This window comes from Babylonia areolata, chromosome 33 (genome assembly GCF_041734735.1).
Source record: "Babylonia areolata isolate BAREFJ2019XMU chromosome 33, ASM4173473v1, whole genome shotgun sequence".
NCBI lineage: Eukaryota > Metazoa > Mollusca > Gastropoda > Neogastropoda > Buccinidae > Babylonia > Babylonia areolata.
The window spans coordinates 14,433,908-14,454,052 of record NC_134908.1 but is presented as its reverse complement, the minus strand read 5'-3'; the positions used below and the strand labels follow the sequence as shown (position 1 = coordinate 14,454,052).

The following is a 20,145-nucleotide window of genomic DNA, read 5'->3' as shown; positions in this document are numbered from 1 at the left end:
CCACCTTCCTTGAGGGATCGCATCCCTTTCTTGTCCCGCCTGGCACAGGTATCTATGTCCGCTTTGTGTCATGATTGTCTTGCTGTAACATCTAATGACACTGGATCTGGGTCCGCGATGTCGCAGGGGTAGTTTGGACTGGAAAACGGCGAGTACTTCAAGGTCAGGAGTAAGAAAAAAGGAGGGGATGGGAATGGGGGAGGCGGGACGGGGGGTGTGAGGACGGAACGACTGCAGTAAATGTGAAAGTTCAGCCACAAGTACACGAACACAATGTGCGCGATGCCATGCATCATATCATGACTTTGGACGAAAGAGGTCATGGACTGAATATTGGAGGAACTAAAGACGTCATTTGGGTCATTGCACGACTCTCCACGTGTAAATACTGTTTCCCAACCAATACCTGTGGTGAAATACACAGGGCATTCTTAGTAATTACTGAAGCTGACTTCTCTTGCATCCAACAGGATCCTCTACTACATGATATAAAGGATAGTTCTTTGCCTGTTTTTTTGTTTGCTGTTGTTTTGGTTTTTGGTTTTTGTTGTTGTTATTGTTGTTGTTGTTGTGTGTGTGTGTGTGTTTGCTTTTTGTTGTTGTTGTTTCTTTTTGTTTTTGTTTTTTTCAACAAGCCCCCTACCCCCCTTCCGTTTCCCTACCCCTTCACGGCCCCCTCCAAAACCCCACAACCATTGATGCTGTTACAGTAACTGCCGCCAGTACTTCAGTGGAACAGTGTCCGATCAGGAACGCAGTTTCCTGCCCCACATACGGACCAGGACCCAGTTGCATTGCTCGGACGGAAGAACCTAGTATGGTCGTAACCCGCTACTAACTGTGTGTAGTATGGAGGTGACCAATGGCGTAGTTCGGTCAACGTAGGCATTATTTTAGTCACGTGTAACTGTCAAAAAGTTAGAACCAAGCAGTGAAACTGGCTCCAGGGTTTTACTCCCACGGCGACGATTATGATTTTTACTGCAGGTGCTGCCAGCGCACCTGCTGCTGGTACAACTCACGTTTAGTCAGCAGCGTGTGGTCGTCCGGGTAGCTGTTCTGACGACTGGCCAGGTTGGAATCATTCCCCACGAAGAACGTGGCCAGGGCCTTGTCCTCTGTCAACACAACACGTGCACTTCTTTGACCCATTTGAACACAGAGGGAGAGAGAGACTGAGACAGAGAGACAGAGAGAGAGAGCAGAGACAGACAGACAGACAGAGACCCAGAGACACAGAAAGAGAAAGAATGCGAATGCGAATGATTTATTCCTTATCAGACCATAGCCCCTCATGGAAGGGTGTACGTGTGGATATACAAACAAATCACAACCGTAACAAACGTTATACATACTTATCAATGGCCATGTCAAACAAATAAATCATCAAGAAAATACATCTCTGCCAGTGAGAGAAATGGAAAAATAGAGTGACACACAGAGGAACACAGAACATACAGAAAGACAAACAGAGAGAGAGAGACAGCGATTAATTAATGCTAGGGGGCTTAATTTGCTTTAAACTGATCTTTCTCATCTTACACATTACATTTTGAATTTATACTCAATACATAAAAAGCTTGTGTGTTTTACACTCAGTGTACAGGGCTTTCACTATGTTCATTCGCGCAAGTGGTCTTTTTCGGAAAATACTAAAATCAATACGACGAGTGGACTTTACAGATCTGTTGGCTGAGCCCTGAAGGTCATGGGCAAAAATCAATTGCGTACACATATTTATACACATTCAAAGCGCGTGCTCATATTCTTCGCGAACGCGAACGACGCCATTTTGTTTCAAGTTGTTGACCTGTCCGTTCAATCCTATATTCAACCGACAATACACGATAACATGTGATGGAAAGTTGGAGAAGGAGACCGTTAAATATTTATTCAGAGAAAGATTTGTGAACGCCTCATCACTTACTGGATTATGCCCCAAGCTGCCATAAAAATATCAACAAAATCAGTCGGAATTCACAGGTAAAAATAATAAACTATGAGAGTTGATACCCTTGAATTGATGAAACGTAAAACGTAAAAGAATTTTTAATTGCCCTTAAAGATTTTTTGAATGCCCAAGATACACCAGAATAACATGATTTAAACAGCGTTCTCACTGCGAATACCGCAATCGATTTATCGCCCTTTTAAAAAAGCATGTTTAAATGTTATATTTTTGAACGTCAGTAAGGAGCCACGATAGTGTAATGGGTAAGACAGTTTTTTCTCACCCGAACACGCAGGATTCGAATCTGCCCTTAGGACTTTTTTTTTGTTTCTTTTTTTTTCTTTTTTTTTCTTTTAACCCGAAGCTTTATAAAAACAAATACAAAACACATTTTAACGATTAGATTTTTTTTAAAGTGTATCACAAGTTAGTCTTGGAGGCCTTGCCTCTCTTGTTTCTTTTGTGTTCATTCCATTTAATTCAGTGTCCACTTTAGAATATTTATATGCAGAAAACACATCGATGGTATAGTAAATATCACTGTATGTGTTCTGTCCAGAATTTGTATTTCTTTCCTTCTAATTGTGAACAAGAAAAACTAGGTCATGTCGTCTTCAAACATAACCTACCTTCTAGTAACTCAGTCAGAAGCAGTTTTTAGAATTTTCGGATTTCGGAACGAATCTCAACGAAATAAACCGTTAATGATTAGGAAATACGGCTTAATTCGGGAGATTTACAATCTGATATTGTTATGACTGTAGAGTTTTTTTTCATACTATATTTAAGCCAAATTTGGTATTGGCAGACAAAGTATTTCCAGAGAAAATGTTAAATTTTACTGTGGACACACAGACACAGACACACAATTGAACACTAGGTTATAACATAGGCTCACTTTGGTTACACAATTGAATCAATAAAAACAATAACAATGATTAATCTATAATGCGCCTTTCCAAGTAAAACATGCTCATTTGCGCTGTACACTGTAAATACAGACGTTTAAAACATGCATTTAAACACTCAAATGAAAAAAAAAAGAAAAAGAAAAACTAGCATGCATCGCACTTTACAGTCAGCCAACCATGCAAACACTCCAGCACAAAATTCACACACACACACACACACACACACACACTTCCAACTCTGAGCACCGGTCACACACGTCACAATACAATACAATATATATATATATATATATATATATATATATATATATATATATATATATATATATATATATATATATAATCTACATTTGAAAATGTGGCCAGGTCTCCGCACTCAGCTCTTTCAAGTCTGGCCTTAACTCTCTCTATACGAACGGCGAAAGAGACGACGTTAACAGCGTTTCACCCCAATTACCATCATCAAATTATTACAAGCGGAAAACTCTTACACTGAAGAGATGAATGTTGACAAAGAATACCACAATTCTGACGACGGAAGCTAAAGGTTGGGTCATTGAGACACCCACTGGACATCCGAGGGGTCTGTGTAGAGGAGAAGAGAGGACTGGCCGTACTGAGTGAGTTAAAACCCACCTCTTCAGAAGACAGCCTCCCTCCCCTGCCTCTTCCATGTCTCAGTTTCTTCAGTTTTAGAGTTATGCACGTGTGTAAATGACTGGTGTGAAAGCGCTTAGATTTGTCTCTGCACAAGAGTCAGCGCTATATAAATACTATTATTATTATTATTATTATTGTGACCGACTAGGAAGCGGCTGTGCACAGGTTCCAGTTCCACAATCTGACCCAGATTTTTTACTCTCTCCTCCACCAGACCTTCAGTTGTGGTCTGGGTGTTAGTCATTCTGTGAGACGATCAACAGAGGTCCCGCATGCAGCGTGAATTTAGCACCCGTAATTTTTTTTTTTTAACAGCAACAAAAGGGTTGTCACAGGCAATTTGTGTGCGTGTGTGTGTGTGGAATAAGCTTTTTTGATAACAAAACAAATATACTTGTAGACGATAATATAATAATAATAATAAATAATAACAATAAGAATCAGAAGAAGAAGACAAAGAAGAAGATAATATACGATAATAATAAATAGAAAAAGAAGAAGAAGAAGAAGAAGAAAATATCAAGTCTGGCGCTGCATTTTGTCGACAAGACCCCAAAATTCTTTTACATTTAGCAACATCTCTCGTAAGATCAAGATTGACCTACGGTCAAGAAATCTTCTTTTCTGCTCCACGGACGTTTCTAAAGAAGCTGCGAATAATTGACAGTAAAGCTGTGAAACTGGCATTAGGAGTACCTGTGCATACTAAGACCTCAGAAGCCTATAAGCTTGCGGGTATTCTACCACTAGATGAAATCAGTAAATTAAGTTCTGCTAAATATATTGTGAGATGTACAGCAGTGGATGATTTTGAGGAATTAAATATTGGGTCTGATATTGATTTTCAAAAAAATGCACAAAATAATTCAAATCTACAAACCATTCGCACATATGTGGCAGATATTTTAAATACTTCAGACATTGATTTGCATGATATGGCACCTCGTGTTCTGGTGACACCTGTGCCTCCCTGGGAGTTAACAAAAGCAAACATATGTCAACATATGTGCTTCTGACACAAGAAAAGGAGAATCTCACATATAATAGCAGGATCTGTCAAAATTGAATTAGAAGAAAATTTTGATTATCATTTAAAAGTTTACACTGATCCTGGATGATAGCAGTGCAGGATCTGCTTTTGTCATTCCTGACCTAAAAACAGAAAAATCATATTATTTAGGTAAGGGACATTCAATTTTTACAGCTGAATTGGTGGCCATCCTTATGGCTTTAAATCATCTTGTTGATATACCGATCATAGTAAGTAATATCCTATTTTGTGTTGATTCTCAATCTGTTTTAAAAAGTTTGCTCCTTTTTTTTACAATAATCAAAGAGAAGATTTATTGTTTGAAATTAGGTATTTATTGCACTCCCTACAGCATCGAGGCAGTGCTGCTAAAGACCCAGCTACGTTGGGCAGGGCACGTGTCCAGGATGGAGGACCACCGCCTGCCCAAGATCGCGCTGTATAGCGAACTGTCCACTGGCCACCGTGACAGAGGAGCACCCAAGAAGAGATACAAAGACTCCTTGAAGAAAGCTCTCGGTGCCTGTCACATTGACCATCGCCAGTGGTCCGCAGTAGCCGCTGATCGAGAGACCTGGCGACGCACCATCCACCAAGCTGTCTCCTCCTTCGAAAACAACCGCAGGGCCAGCCTTGAGGACAAACGCAGAAGGAGGAAGAACCACGACGCTGCAGCCGCGAACCCAGACCAGACTTTCCCTTGCAGCCGCTGCGGCCGACTCTGCTTTTCCCGCATTGGCCTTGTCAGCCATGAGCGTGCCTGCATCAGACGTGGACAACGCCCTTCCTAGATCTTCGTCAGCGAAGCCAGGCCATGATGATTTGTGAGGGGTACAAATGTTGATTTTTGGTGGATACTATCCCTCACTGGATTCCTTTATAACGACCAAGCAGACAGGGCAGCAAAAAGGGGAGCAAAGAATCATATAGATAGTATAAAAGTATATTGCCCATTGTCATACAAGGAAATAAGCAATATATTAGAAAGAGACTTTTATAGGTGCTTGAATTCAAGTCTAAAACCTCGTCAGTTGACTCTCTCAGACTTTGGTCCGATTCGCAGACCAATTCTGAGTTTAGCTCTCAGACTATTATCAAAATCATTACGGACCAAGTATTGTTCTGTCAAGTACATATGCTTTAGTAACCTGACAATTAAGCATATATTTTTTTTACTGTAGCTTGATGAAGCCTTATGTACACGAAAGTGTGTCTTCACAAGTGACTGAGAACGTTGATGTTTTTGACTTTTTGCATTCATTATCAGTTGTTTCGCTTGTCAGTTTGACGACTTCTCTTTTACGAAGTCCTTTAAGTAATTTCCTGTAATTGTATTTAGATTTTTTTTCAATTTCATCCTCATTTCACCCTCATTTGCCCAGTTTCCCCCAACCCTCCATTCATTCACATCTCCATGTCTTCAATCACCGATATGTGTGACGGGACATTAAACAAAATTCCTCCTCCTGTCGACAAGCACTCCCCGGGGAAAGCAATACGATTTAAAAATCATATGGAATTATTATTATTATTATTATTATTATTATTTCAACATGGAGAAATCTGTCGTGACATACAATATAATACAAGACAATACAATATAATAAATATTCTCGGTGATAACGTGATTACTGGAGCTGACTTTTATCGACCGATTAGCTAGCTTTGGCTGCAAGCTTCCAGATCTTTGTCTCTCGCTTGTGGCATGATTTGTCTCCTCTCCTTTACCTTAAGGCTGAGAGACACGCCTCATTAGGTCCCAGTGTCCCAGTCTCTTTGGGACAGAGAAAAAACAATTGAAGAGGACAGATAATTACCCCCGTCTCTCTCTCTCTCTCTCTCTCTCTCTCTCTCTCTCTCTCTCTTCGTCTTCTTCGTCGTCGTAGTCTCCTTCTTCATCTTTTTTTTTTAATTCACTCGCTCTCGCTCTTTCTTACTTTCTCTATTTTGATGATAGAAAAAGACAGAGAGATGAGAGAGGAACGGACAGAGAGATGAGAGAGGAACGGACACAGACATGAGAGAGGAACGGACAGAGAGATGAGAGAGGAACGGACAGAGAGAGGAACGGACAGAGAAATGAGAGAGAGGAACGGACAGAGAGATGAGAGAGGAACGGACAGAGAAATGAGAGAGGAACGGACAGAGAAAGGAGAGAGGAACGGACAGAGAGATGAGAGAGGAACGGACAGAGAGATGAGAGAGGAACGGACAGAGAAATGAGAGAGGAACGGACAGAGAGATGAGAGAGGAACGGACAGAGACATGAGAGAGGAACGGACAGAGAGAGGAACGGACAGAGAAATGGGAGAGAGGAACGGACAGAGACATGAGAGAGGAACGGACAGAGAAATGAGAGAGAGGAACGGACAGAGAGAGGAACGGACAGAGAAATGAGAGAGAGGAACGGACAGAGAGATGAGAGAGGAACGGACAGAGAGATGAGAGAGGAACGGACAGAGAAATGAGAGAGGAACGGACAGAGAGAGGAACGGACAGAGAAATGAGAGAGAGGAACGGACAGAGAAATGAGAGAGGAACGGACAGAGAAATGAGAGAGGAGCGGACAGAGAGATGAGAGAGGAACGGACAGAGAAATGAGAGAGGAACGGACAGAGAAAGAGAGAGGAACGGACAGAGAGATGAGAGAGGAACGGACAGAGAAATGAGAGAGAGGAACAGACAGAGAAATGAGAGAGGAACGGACAGAGAGATGAGAGAGGAACAGACAGAGAAATGAGAGAGGAACGGACAGAGAGAGGAACGGACAGAGAAATGAGAGAGAGGAACGGACAGAGAAAGGAGAGAGGAACAGATAGAGAAATGAGAGAGGAACGGACAGAGAAATGAGAGAGAGGAACAGATAGAGAAATGAGAGAGGAACGGACAGAGAAATGAGAGAGGAACAGATAGAGAAATGAGAGAGGAACGGACAGAGAAATGAGAGAGAGGAACGGACAGAGAGATGAGAGAGGAACAGACAGAGAGATGAGAGAGGAACAGACAGAGAAAGAGAGAGGAACGGACAGAGATAGGAACGGACAGAGAAATGAGAGAGGAACGGACAGAGAAATGAGAGAGGAACGGACAGAGAGATGAGAGAGGAACGGATAGAGAGATGAGAGAGGAACGGACAGAGAAATGAGAGAGGAACGGACAGAGAAATGAGAGAGAGGAACGGACAGAGAGATGAGAGAGGAACAGACAGAGAGATGAGAGAGAGGAAGGGACAGAGAAATGAGAGAGGAACAGACAGAGAAATGAGAGAGGAACAGACAGAGAAAGGAGAGAGGAACGGACAGAGAAATGAGAGAGGAACGGACAGAGAGAGGAACGGACAGAGAAATGAGAGAGAGGAACGGACAGAGAAATGAGAGAGAGGAACGGACAGAGAAATGAGAGAGGAACGGACAGAGAGAGGAACGGACAGAGAAATGAGAGAGAGGAACGGACAGAGAAATGAGAGAGAGGAACGGACAGAGAGATGAGAGAGGAACGGACAGAGAGATGAGAGAGGAACGGACAGAGAAATGAGAGAGGAACGGACAGAGAGAGGAACGGACAGAGAAATGAGAGAGAGGAACGGACAGAGAAATGAGAGAGGAACGGACAGAGAAATGAGAGAGGAACGGACAGAGAAATGAGAGAGGAACGGACAGAGAGATGAGAGAGGAACGGACAGAGAAATGAGAGAGGAACAGACAGAGAAAGGAGAGAGGAACGGACAGAGAGATGAGAGAGGAACGGACAGAGAGATGAGAGAGGAACAGACAGAGAAATGAGAGAGGAACGGACAGAGAGATGAGAGAGGAACAGACAGAGAAATGAGAGAGGAACGGACAGAGAGAGGAACGGACAGAGAAATGAGAGAGAGGAACGGACAGAGAAATGAGAGAGGAACGGACAGAGAGATGAGAGAGGAACGGACAGAGAGAGGAACGGACAGAGAAATGAGAGAGGAACGGACAGAGAGATGAGAGAGGAACGGACAGAGAGATGAGAGAGGAACGGACAGAGAAATGAGAGAGGAACGGACAGAGAGAGGAACGGACAGAGAAATGAGAGAGAGGAACGGACAGAGAAAGGAGAGAGGAACAGATAGAGAAATGAGAGAGGAACGGACAGAGAAATGAGAGAGAGGAACAGATAGAGAAATGAGAGAGGAACGGACAGAGAAATGAGAGAGGAACAGATAGAGAAATGAGAGAGGAACGGACAGAGAAATGAGAGAGAGGAACGGACAGAGAGATGAGAGAGGAGCGGACAGACAGATGAGAGAGGAACGGACAGAGAAAGAGAGAGGAACGGACAGAGAGAGGAACGGACAGAGAAATGAGAGAGGAACGGACAGAGAAATGAGAGAGGAACGGACAGAGAAATGAGAGAGGAACGGACAGAGAAATGAGAGAGAGGAACGGACAGAGAGATGAGAGAGGAACAGACAGAGAGATGAGAGAGAGGAAGGGACAGAGAAATGAGAGAGGAACGGACAGAGAAATGAGAGAGGAACAGACAGAGAAATGAGAGAGAGGAACGGACAGAGAGATGAGAGAGGAACAGACAGAGAGATGAGAGAGGAACAGACAGAGAGATGAGAGAGAGGAAGGGACAGAGAAATGAGAGAGGAACGGACAGAGAAATGAGAGAGGAACGGACAGAGAAATGAGAGAGGAACGGACAGAGAAATGAGAGAGAGGAACGGACAGAGAGATGAGAGAGGAACGGACAGAGAGATGAGAGAGGAACGGACAGAGAAATGAGAGAGAGGAACGGACAGAGAAATGAGAGAGAGGAACGGACAGAGAAATGAGAGAGGAACGGACAGAGAGATGAGAGAGGAACGGACAGAGAAAGGAGAGAGGAACGGACAGAGAGAGAACTGAGAGAGGACAGAGAAAGGAGAGAGGAACGGACAGACAACAGTGGACAAAACGAACCACAGAAAGACAGAGAGAGAGACAGGCAGTGAGAGACATAGTGGGGGAAGAGGGAACGGGAAAAGGGAGGCAGAGGGAGGGAGGGAGAGACAGACTAACAGAATGGACTGGAGTGAGAGACAGGCAGACAGACAGACAGTGACAGAGAAAGGAGAAGGGTGTTACGGAGTGTCACAATCTGATTTCCTCGTGCAGGAGAATTCAAGTGCTAATGTTTATTTGCACGTGTTTTTTGTGCTGGTCCATGAGTATATTTTTCTCTGCCCGGTTCAACTGGCTAGCGACACACAGTCTGTGGCAGAGGCTTGGACGAAAAATGTCTGGTTGTTGATGCTCTGAGGTTCTGGCTACAGGTAATTACATATTATTTTTCATAAGAGTTTAAAGATATAGTTAGTCTTTTTGTGTAAGCATGTTTTTTTATGTTCCGTAAATGTAGTTAATATTTGTTGTGCATATTTTGGTGGAACTATGCTTTGCGATTTATTGCGTAAACTTGACTACACCGCAAATTGACCAAAGGCTAGTATGTTCTCTGTTCATATAATTGCTAGCATGAAGAGCAAAGGCAGTATAGAATTCTGCTATCTTTATATTTCTAAATGTTGAGAAACGTGGCCATGTTTTTCATAATAACCTGGGAATCACTGTTAGATATTCCGTTACCCTTGTTAGTCCCGACGCATGGATTATGAATAAATGTTTTCCTCTTTTTGTCATGTAAGCAGCATGGCCTTCATGAGAAACTTATATTTGATAATTGGAGAGTCCGTGGATATCCCAAAAATAATTATTTTAACTAATATAAGTAAGGGCATGAATGGAAAAGGATGAATTAGGTGAAAGGGGAATGTGGAAATTATATAGAGCATATATCTTACGGGTCTTAATACACCGTCCCAGAGTTCCGGCGCAGACGTAGGGACAGCCCAGTCCGAGGAGACGGGATCAACCCACTGTCCGAGGAGACGTGGTAGCGGCCCAGTCCGGGGAGACTGGAGCGGGACAGACCTGGCTGTGGTCTGATGAGGCTGGTGCAGCCTCGAGACAACACGTGTCTTGAAGACTAAGACGCGTCCTAAAGAACCGCGAAATTTGTGTGTGCGGCACAAGACCAGAGGTGATATGAGTTGACTGTTCAGTTCGTGGACCCACAGAAACATTGAAGAACAGAAGTCAGCATTCCCCAGACTCGAAATCGGATGCCTGCGTTTGTGAGTGTGCGTGTGTCTACTAATTGCTTAAGCAGAACAATTTGTGATTTTTTGTTGTTGTTGTTAAATTATATAGGTTCAGAGGCAATACATGTCTTGTTTACGGAAGAGTGCGGGAGATTGAGACTGAACTCGCATGTAAATGTTGCTTCTCTTTAGTCTAGTCTGTCTTTCACTCTCTTGCTTAACAGAGGAGGGCATGAAAGAGGGTAGGAGGGGAGAGGAAAGAAAAGTGGGACACAGACATGAGTGAGAGACAGAAACAGACAGAAGGGAATGACAGACACACAGACAGACGGGAGTGAGAAACAGACAGATGGACAGAAGAGGGTGAGAGACAGGCAGAAGGGAGTGAGAGGCAGACATACATACAGAGAGGGGAGAAGGGGAGGGCTTGAAAGAGGGAAGGATGAGGAAGGGATGAAAGAAAGAGGGGGAGAGAGAAAGAGACAGACAGATGTACAGAGACTGACAGACGGTCACAGGACAATAAAACCACCTCTGCTCCATTTTTTCCGGACTGTATTACAGCGGGAAATAACAACAGAACAAACACGACGCTCAGCCACAACACGTCACTCAGCCACAACACGTCACTCAGCCACAACGTCACTCAACCTGTCAGCCACAACACGTCACTCAGCCTCAACACGACACTCAACCTGTCAGCCACAACACGTCACTCAGCCACAACACGTCACTCAGCCACAACACGTCACTCAACCTGTCAGCCACAACACGTCACTCAACCTGTCAGCCACAACACGTCACTCAGCCACACAACACGTCACTCAACCACAACACGTCACTCAACCACAACACTCAACCACAACACGTCACTCAGCCACAACACGTCAGTCAGCCACACAACACGACACAGCCACACAACACGTCACTCAACCACAACACGTCAGTCAGTCACAACACGTCAGTCAGTCACAACACCAGGACAAGTCACTCAACCACAACACAACACTCAGCGACACAACACGACACTCAGCCACACAAGTCACTCAACCACAACACTCAACCACAACACGACACTCAGCCACACAACACGACACTCAACCACAACACGACACTCAACCACACAACACGACACTCAACCACAACACGTCACTCATCCACAACACGTCACTTAGCCACAACACTCAGCCACACACGTCACTCAGCCACAACACGACACTCAGCCACAACACGACACTCAGCCACACAACACGACACTAACCACACACACGTCATCAGCCCACAACACGTCACTCAGCCACACAACACGACACTCATCCACAACACGTCACTCAGCCACAACACGTCACTCAGCCACAACACGACACTCAACCACAACACGACACTCAGCCACACAACACGACACTCAGCCACACAACACGACACTCAGCCACAACACGTCACTCAGCCACACAACACGTCACTCAACCACAACACGACACGACACTCAGCCACACAACACGACACTCAACCACAACACGTCAGTCAGCCACAACACGACACTCAACCACAACACGTCACTCAGCCACAACACGTCAGTCAGCCACAACACCAGAACACGTCACTCAACCACAACACGTCACTCAGCCACAACACGTCACTCAACCAGATCACACCTGGGCTTTGGTCCTCGTCACATGACGACTGTCCATCGTCCTCTTCATCGCTCCTGTCCTCAGACTGGCCCCTGTCCTCGCCGTCCTTGTCATCCGACGGCTTCTCTGAAGACCAGGGCCCGGTCTCTCTGGGTTTCTCACTGCTCTGGTCCTGTAGCTCTGCTGTGGTTGAACTCTCGTCCATGTTTGTTTTGTTCTTCAGAGAGCCCGTGTTTTCTCTGCCTGTGGCTGAGGAAGCGGTGCTGCTGCTGGACTTGGGGAGGGAGGAAGAGGAAGCTCTGGCTGTGTTGTCGTCAACGGGAACGCTTCCGTTTAGAGGTTTATCCGGTTCGGTCCCAGTTTCCGCTTTTCTGTTCAGTGAGGATCTGGTCCTGGGTGTGGCGTTGACGCTGGGTTGATTCGTTGGCTGGTTTGGGTCCAGCAGCCCATTCCTGGCTTTTCCTCCCGCTAAGTTATCGGTTCTTTGTGACTGGCTAAACATGCCAAAGATCGGTCTGAGTTGTTTCTTTGTGTACCATCTTCCTTCTGCAGCTGCTGGTGGTGTTGACAATCCTGGAACATGGAATGACTCTTCGGGGTTTGTGGGGGTAGGGTTCTCCTTCAACTGAACTCCGTTACTCAGATGTTCTTCGTTGGTCTGATTACCACTAACAGTCTGTCCAGATTCAGGCTTGTTCTCCCGGTCACCAATCCTCTTGCTTTCAGCAGAACTGTCTGATGCATCGTTGCTGTCTTCAGTGATGCGTAACGCCGGAAGGCTCTCCGACCCATTCGTTTCTTCGTTTTCAGAGTCCTTCCCTGCTGTTTCAGAACCATGAGTGTCACCGGGAATCCCCTCGGCCTCTGTGCGGGCTTCAGCAGACACTGTAACGAACGGTTCCTTCACGGCGCTTTGACGTCCAGCTGGAGAAAAGCGGCGAGTTTTCAGGTCTGAGGGAGACAGTCTAGGGTCTGCCGGGGCGGTGAGGAAGGTGAGGGGGTGGGCAGTGGTGGAGCCAGACGACGTTTCGTGCGCTTTCTGCGTCAGCAGAGAAAAGGCCTGGCTGAAGCGTTCCAGAGGAGAGGCCTCACTTGTGTTTGTGTTATCCCCGTCCTGTGCGGGGGTCACGGGGGTCTCCGGGCCGTTGTTGCTGGGTGCCTCACCTTGTGTGCCCTCTTCTCCTCGTTCTCTCGCTGTGTCCTTGTTGTCTTTGGCGACGCCACTGCTGAATGTGGGTTCAGAACCTGATGTGTGAGAAGGTTCGTTATGTGTCTTTGTGTCGGCAGACTCGCATGGAGACACGATACCGTTGTCAGCCACCGGATTTCCTTGATTTGCTTCGTAAAATACATCCTCGCCCACGTGTTCTATTGTGGCCATCCTACATAAAACTGTCAGTGACCTTTGATACAAATTTAAATGAACAAATATGTGTCAAATCACAAAGGCGAGCTGTTAGTACGAAAATTAGATCACCGCGTCAAACCATTTCTGAAGAAACTAAAAGCTAAGAGATACAACAGAAAATCTAAGCAAAAAGTGATTGTTCAAAAGCAGAAACTTCGCCTGTTGAGACAGTGTACAGTGGGACATGCAACCATTCGTGTGCGTCAAAACAACGAAGCCCACCGGCGACGCGTTGAACAGGAAAACGTGGCTTGAAAGTGCCTGAAGAATACTGCAGCTTTGGTAAATTAATTCTGTCACCACTTTTTAGAAACGGATGGATTTTTTTCGTTCGGTAACTGAAGTCTTCAACTGGACACACGAAATGGCTGGTCTGGGAAAGTGTAGGCCCCTGCTGGTTACATCATTGTCATGACTTTCCTTCTCAACACGGGATGTTTCTGTTACGCTGTACACGTTGTTGTTGTTGTTGTTGAGTTGAAGGATGTGGGTGATCAGGTGCCTGTGGCTTACTTTGTGTGCCCAGGTCCGCTGTGTGGTGTGTTGAAGTGGTGCACCCTCAGATCACCTCACACAACCCGGTCCGGCTGGTGACACCCCACAGACATGGTAAAAGTCACTTTGTCCCTTTTTGTTCTGGCTGGAGGCCTAAGAAAGTACATGATCCAGTGAACCGGAACACTCCACTTCCCTCCTCCTCCTCCTCTTTCTCCTCCAGGTGTGCCAGTATTCACTGGATTCGGTATCGCCCCATCCACTTACCGCCCCCAACCCAACCCACCCCTCAAACCGTGTTCCCTACCTACCACCACCCTGTCCCTTCTCTCCCCATCCCCTCAAGCGTACGTCACCACTTCTAAAATGAAAAAGGTGCTCTTTGCTGACATCCAACATTTACATGATACGTAGTTAAAGAGTGGTTGCTTCTTTCGTTGTTTTTTTCCTTTTCTTCTTCTTCTTTCTTTCTTTTGTTCTTCTTTCTTCTTTGGTTTTCTTTTCTTTTCTTTTCTTTTTTCTCCTTTTTCTTTTTGACCTGAATTGCAAAAGGCACTTAACGTGACTGTGATGGAGTCCTGAAGGCAGAGGGAGAAGGGATGTGACCTCTGCGCCTCTGGAGACAATGGTATCGGGTTCACCCCGTACTGTGCAACAAGGGAAAGGTGACGGCAGGTGTGAGCGACGTTCAGCTCAGGTGTCTGCAGAGCGTGCTGCCTTCATGATGTGACGGTGTCGCTGACACTTTTGCTGACGTCAGTGATACGAAACTCTGGCTGCACAACTTGCATCTCCCTTCTGATTTTTTGTTTCATCATAACAAGTAGCCTTTGACAAAGCGGGTTTCTTTCATTTTAAACTCGTCTTAAGATTGTTTTATTTTACAATGTTTTAAGCAGATAGATCTTTCATATTAAGCACAAGTTGGGAAATCCAGAAAGCCTTCATTTTAAACCATTTAATCAATGACTGGCGAATTTTCCATCATCTTGGGTTTTAGGCATAATCATGAAAACAGGCATGAACTGGAACACACACACATACACACACACACACACACACACACACACACACATGGTTTATTCAGAAAGACCTTAGAAGCGGGATATACAGTGAAACGTTTAACTTGCACATACACATTGGTATACAGAGAGGGGGGGGGGGGAGAGAGACCGACAGTGACAATGACACAAATGTTATTGCTATTGGCAACACCAACACTCGCACATCATTGCACATAATATGCCCAAACCCACACGCATACACAACACCACACATATCCTCTCACAGAGAGAGAGAACATCAGTTTCAGCCCACAGTGCCTTGAGCTTTGACACCCCGAAGGTGAAAAACACCCACGTGCCCGTGACCCAATTCTGAACACGTCCAGATGTTTGTTTCTGCACCGCACTCTATCCCCTAACTGAACGATGCCCCGCTGACCTAGTTTGAGATCATCCTGTCACGTGACAGGAGTTTTGTCTTTCATCCCGTTGATTCAGATCAAGGTATACGCGTGAAAGTCGTGTGGGTGAAAGCGCTTCGATTCGTCTGTACACTAGATTCTGCGCTATATGAATACTCAATTAGTATTGTTGTTGTGGCACCCATTTCGTCAATCACTTCACCGTGAGTCCACCGTTAGGGGAAAGGGGGTGTAAGCCCACGCTTTCTCTAAATCCCAAGATTTCTCTCGCTTTGAAAGAAATCGTGGGTTTGGGGGTGTGGGTGGGGTATTAATTTATGAGAAAGCGTGTGATTGCGAGAAAGCGTGGTCGTTCCCCTCCCACGCATTCTGTCAGTTGCGAGGCGTGTGTGACTTTTATCATCGGGTCAAAATGCGTGTCAGCGCCCTGTCTCAGTGTCTGTCACAGAGAACTTGTATTTTCTAATTTTGTCACAACAGATTTCTCTGTGTGAAATCCGGGCTGTTCTACCCAGGGATAGCGCGTCGCTTCACTACAGCGCCACCCATTTTTTTGTTTTTTCCTGCATGCAGTTTTATTTTTCCCATCGAAGTGGATTTTTCTACAGAATTTTGCCAGGAACAACCTTTTTGTTGCTGTGGGTTCTTTTACGTGTGCTGAGTGCATGCTGCACACGGGATCTCGTCTCATCCGAATGACTAGCGTCCAGACCACCACTCAAGGTCTAGTGGACGGGGAGAAAATATCGGCGGCTGAGCCGTGATTCGAACCAGCGCGCACAGATTCTCTCGCTTCCTAGGTGGACGCGTTACCTCTAGGTCATCACTCCACAGAATGTTACGTCACAGGAAATTCACGTCACCGAAACAGCAGGTTGTGTCTACGAAAACCTACCTACGTCTCTGAAGGCTGTGTCACAGAGAAATTATCTCACAGAAAGTTATGTCACAAGAAACTTACGTCACAGTAAGTTATGCCAAACACCGCATTTCACAGAAAGCTTTTGTCATCAGAAAAAAACGTGTCACAGAAGCTTATGTCATAGAAAGCTTATGACACAGAAAATATGTCACACTTGTCCGCAGCGCTGTGTGGTCATGACATGTCTGTATGGAATTCGACACCAGTCCGTGTGGCGCGCTTCACCCGGGAGACTGTACCACCGCACTGCTGCTGCCGTCACTATCATTTCTCATGACAGAATTATTGCCACTGTGCTACTTCTTCTGCTGCCGATAAGCCTCATCTTTCGCCTCCAACTGCTCCTTTTCCTCCTTCTCCTCCTCTTCATTCATCTCCCCCCCCCCCCCCCCCCCCGCCCTCCCCGCCTCTGTTACTAATATTACTGCTGCTGCTGCTATCGCTGCTTTCTACTGCTGCTGCTATCGCTGCTTTCTACTGCTGTTCCTGCTGCTGCTTTCTGCTGCTGTTGCTATCGCTGTATTCTACTGTTGTTGCTGCTGCTGCTATCGCTGTATTCTACTGTTGTTGCTGCTATCCTGTATTCTACTGTTGTTGTTGCTGCTGCTGCTTTCTGCTGCTGTTGCTTCTGCTATCGCTGTATTCTACTGCTGCTGCTGCTGCTATCGCTCTATTCTACTGTTGTTGCTGCTGCTGCTATCGCTGTGTTCTACTGTTGTTGTTGCTGCTATCGCTGCTTTCTGTTGCTGTTACTGCTGCTATCGCTGTATTCTACTGATGTTGCTGCTGCTATCGCTGTATTCTACTGTTGTTGTTGTTGCTACTGCTGCTATCGCTGCTTTCTGCTGCTGTTGCTTCTGCTATCGCTGTATTCTACTGCTGTTGCTGCTGCTGCTATCGCTGCTTTCTACTGCTGCTATCGCTGCTTTCTGCTGCTGTTGCTTCTGCTATCGCTGTATTCTACTGTTGTTGTTGCTGCTGCTGCTTTCTGCTGCTGTTGCTTCTGCTATCGCTGTATTCTACTGCTCTTGCTGCTGCTGCTGTCGCTGCTTTCTACTGCTGCTGCTGCTATCGCTGTATTCTACTGTTGTTGTTGTTGCTGTTGCTGCTGCTGCTGCTATCGCTGTATTCTACTGTTGTTGCTGCTATCGCTGTATTCTACTGTTGTTGCAGCTGCTATCGCTGTATTCTGCTGTTGTTGTTGCTGCTGCTGCTGCTGCTATCGCTGCTTTCTGCTGCTGTTGCTTCTGCTATCGCTGTATTCTACTGCTGTTGTTGCTGCTGTCGCTGCTTTCTACTGCTGCTGCTGCTGTCGCTGCTTTCTACTGCTGCTGCTGCTATCGCTGTATTCTACTGTTGTTGCTGCTGCTGCTATCGCTGTATTCTACTGTTGTTGCTGCTGCTGCTATCGCTGTATTCTACTGTTGTTATTGCAGCTGTATTCTACTGTTGTTGTTGCTGCTGCTGCTTTCTGCTGCTGTTGCTGCTGCTATCGCTGTATTCTACTGTTGTTCTTGCTGCTGCTATCGCTGTATTCTACTGCTGTTGCTGCTGCTGTCGCTGCTTTCTGCTGCTGTTGCTGCTGCTGTCGCTGTATTCTACTGCTGTTGCTGCTGCTGTCGCTGCTGCTATTGCTTTCTACTGCTGCTGCTGCTATCGCTGCTTTCTACTGCTGTTGCTGCTGCTGCTGCTATTGCTGCTGTTATCGCTGTATTCTACTGCTGTTGCTGCTGATGTCGCTGCTTTCTACTGCTGCTGTCGCTGTATTCTACTGCTGCTGTCGCTGCTTTCTACTGCTGTCGCTGCTTTCTACTGCTGCTGCTGCTGTCGCTGCTTTCTACTGCTGCTGCTGTAGCTGCTTTCTACTGCTGCTGCTGTCACTGCTTTCTACTGCTGCTGCTGCTATCGCTGTATTCTACTGCTGTTGCTGCTGCTATCGCTGTATTCTACTGCTGTTGCTATCGCTTTCTGCTGCTTTCTACTGCTGCTGCTGCTGCTTTCTACTGCTGCTGCTGCTGTCGCTGCTTTCTACTGCTGCTGCTTTCTAATGCTGTTGCTGCTATTGCTGCTGCTTTCTACTGCTATCGCTTTCTACTGCTTTCTACTGCTGCTGCTTTCTACTGCTGCTGCTGCTATCGCTTTCTACTGCTGTTATCGCTTTCTACTGCTGCTATCGCTTTCTACTGCTTTCTACTGCTGCTGCTGCTTTCTATTGCTGCTGTTGCTGCTTTCTACTGCTGTTGCTGCTATCGCTGCTGCTTTTGCTGCTGCTGTCGCTGCTTTCTACTGCTGCTGCTGCTATCGCTTTCTACTGCTTTCTACTGCTGCTTCTATCGCTTTCTACTGCTGCTGTTGCTGCTTTCTACTGCTGCTGTCTACTGCTGCTGCTATCGCTGCTGTATACTGCTATTGTCGACTGCTGCTTCTGCTACCGCTGTTGCTACTGGTAATACTATAACTGTTACTGCTACTTATGCTGTTACTTCTGTTGTGGCTGTTATTTCTGTTTCTTATTTACTTTTCTTTTTTAATTCATCAACTGCCCTACTGTAATCGTCATTGTTTCATTTAGTTTATTATTCATATATTTATCGATTCATTTATTTGTTTATTTATTTATTTATTAATTTATGCATTCATCTATGCATTTTTGTATTTATGTATGTATTCATTTATTCATCTATTTATTTAGTTATTTCGCGATTCTTCTATGCAGTCATAACCTATGCAGTCATAACAACAACAACAAATCTCCAGGCATTGAAAAGCATAGAGGAGCACGTCCTCAGACTGTCTGTACGAAAGACCACCCCCTGACCCCCACCCCCTGACCCCCTCAGGAACGTCACACAGCCCATCAGGTGTCATGGTCTGTGTGCCTGGGGGCTGTTGATAAACTGAAGCTGTCCTGAGGAACCTGAAAAGTCGGTATGGCTTCGGTGCATTTGTTCTAAGGATTCAAAAGAAGTAGGCTACAGTGCACACACACACACACACACACACACACACACACACACACACACACACACACACACACAAAGATAGAGAGCGAGAGAGAGAAAGAGAGAAAAAAAACGAAAAGCCCCGAACAAAAAAGACTGGAAAGACGATACAACAATGAGGAGCGAGGCGACACCAGACGACACCAGGCGACACCAGACGACAAATCCCGCAGTTTAATGGGGAAGGGTCAGGTGACGTGGTGATGACGCAGGCTGACGTCTTGATGATGCTCACTTACCTGTAGGTTGTACCTTGTCCATGTCTCCAACCAATGAAAAGCTCTGTTCCGTTCGTCCGCTTTCCAAGTTTGGGTGGTCTTTGGTACCTGTGGATGCATGCAAAATTATAACTTATTCTCTCTCTCTCTCTCTCTCTCTCTCTCTCTCTCTCTCTCTCTCTTTCTCTGTGAAGAAAATGCCTGAACGATATGTAAATCAACACATGTTGCATGCACTACATTTTCCTGTGACTCCTGTTGTTATGGGCCAGAGGCTTGACAATTAAAACATGTTTGACACCTCTCTCTCTCTCTCTCTCTCTCTCTCTCTCTCTCTCTCTCTAAGGACCTCATGGCCAATAACATTAAA

At 45.6% G+C, this 20,145-nt stretch overlaps 1 protein-coding gene across 3 annotated transcripts in view; it reads right to left on the bottom strand.

Moving 5' to 3' along the window:
• Positions 1–19,843, bottom strand: part of LOC143276782 (proton channel OtopLc-like) — a 45,470-nt gene extending 25,627 nt beyond the window's left edge. The window contains exons 1-2 of one of the 3 annotated variants that reach the window (XM_076581429.1): positions 19,797–19,843; positions 1,023–1,118 (exon numbers count right to left, since the gene is read on the bottom strand). In XM_076581429.1, the coding sequence (XP_076437544.1) occupies positions 1,023–1,118; positions 19,797–19,818 (118 nt within the window). In that variant the 5' untranslated portion in view covers positions 19,819–19,843. Of the gene's footprint in view, positions 1–1,022; positions 1,119–12,325; positions 14,414–19,796 lie in introns of those variants that run through there. The other 2 variants (XM_076581426.1, XM_076581425.1) reach the window with 2 other exon arrangements.
• Between the last annotated feature and the right edge of the window lie 302 nt (positions 19,844–20,145).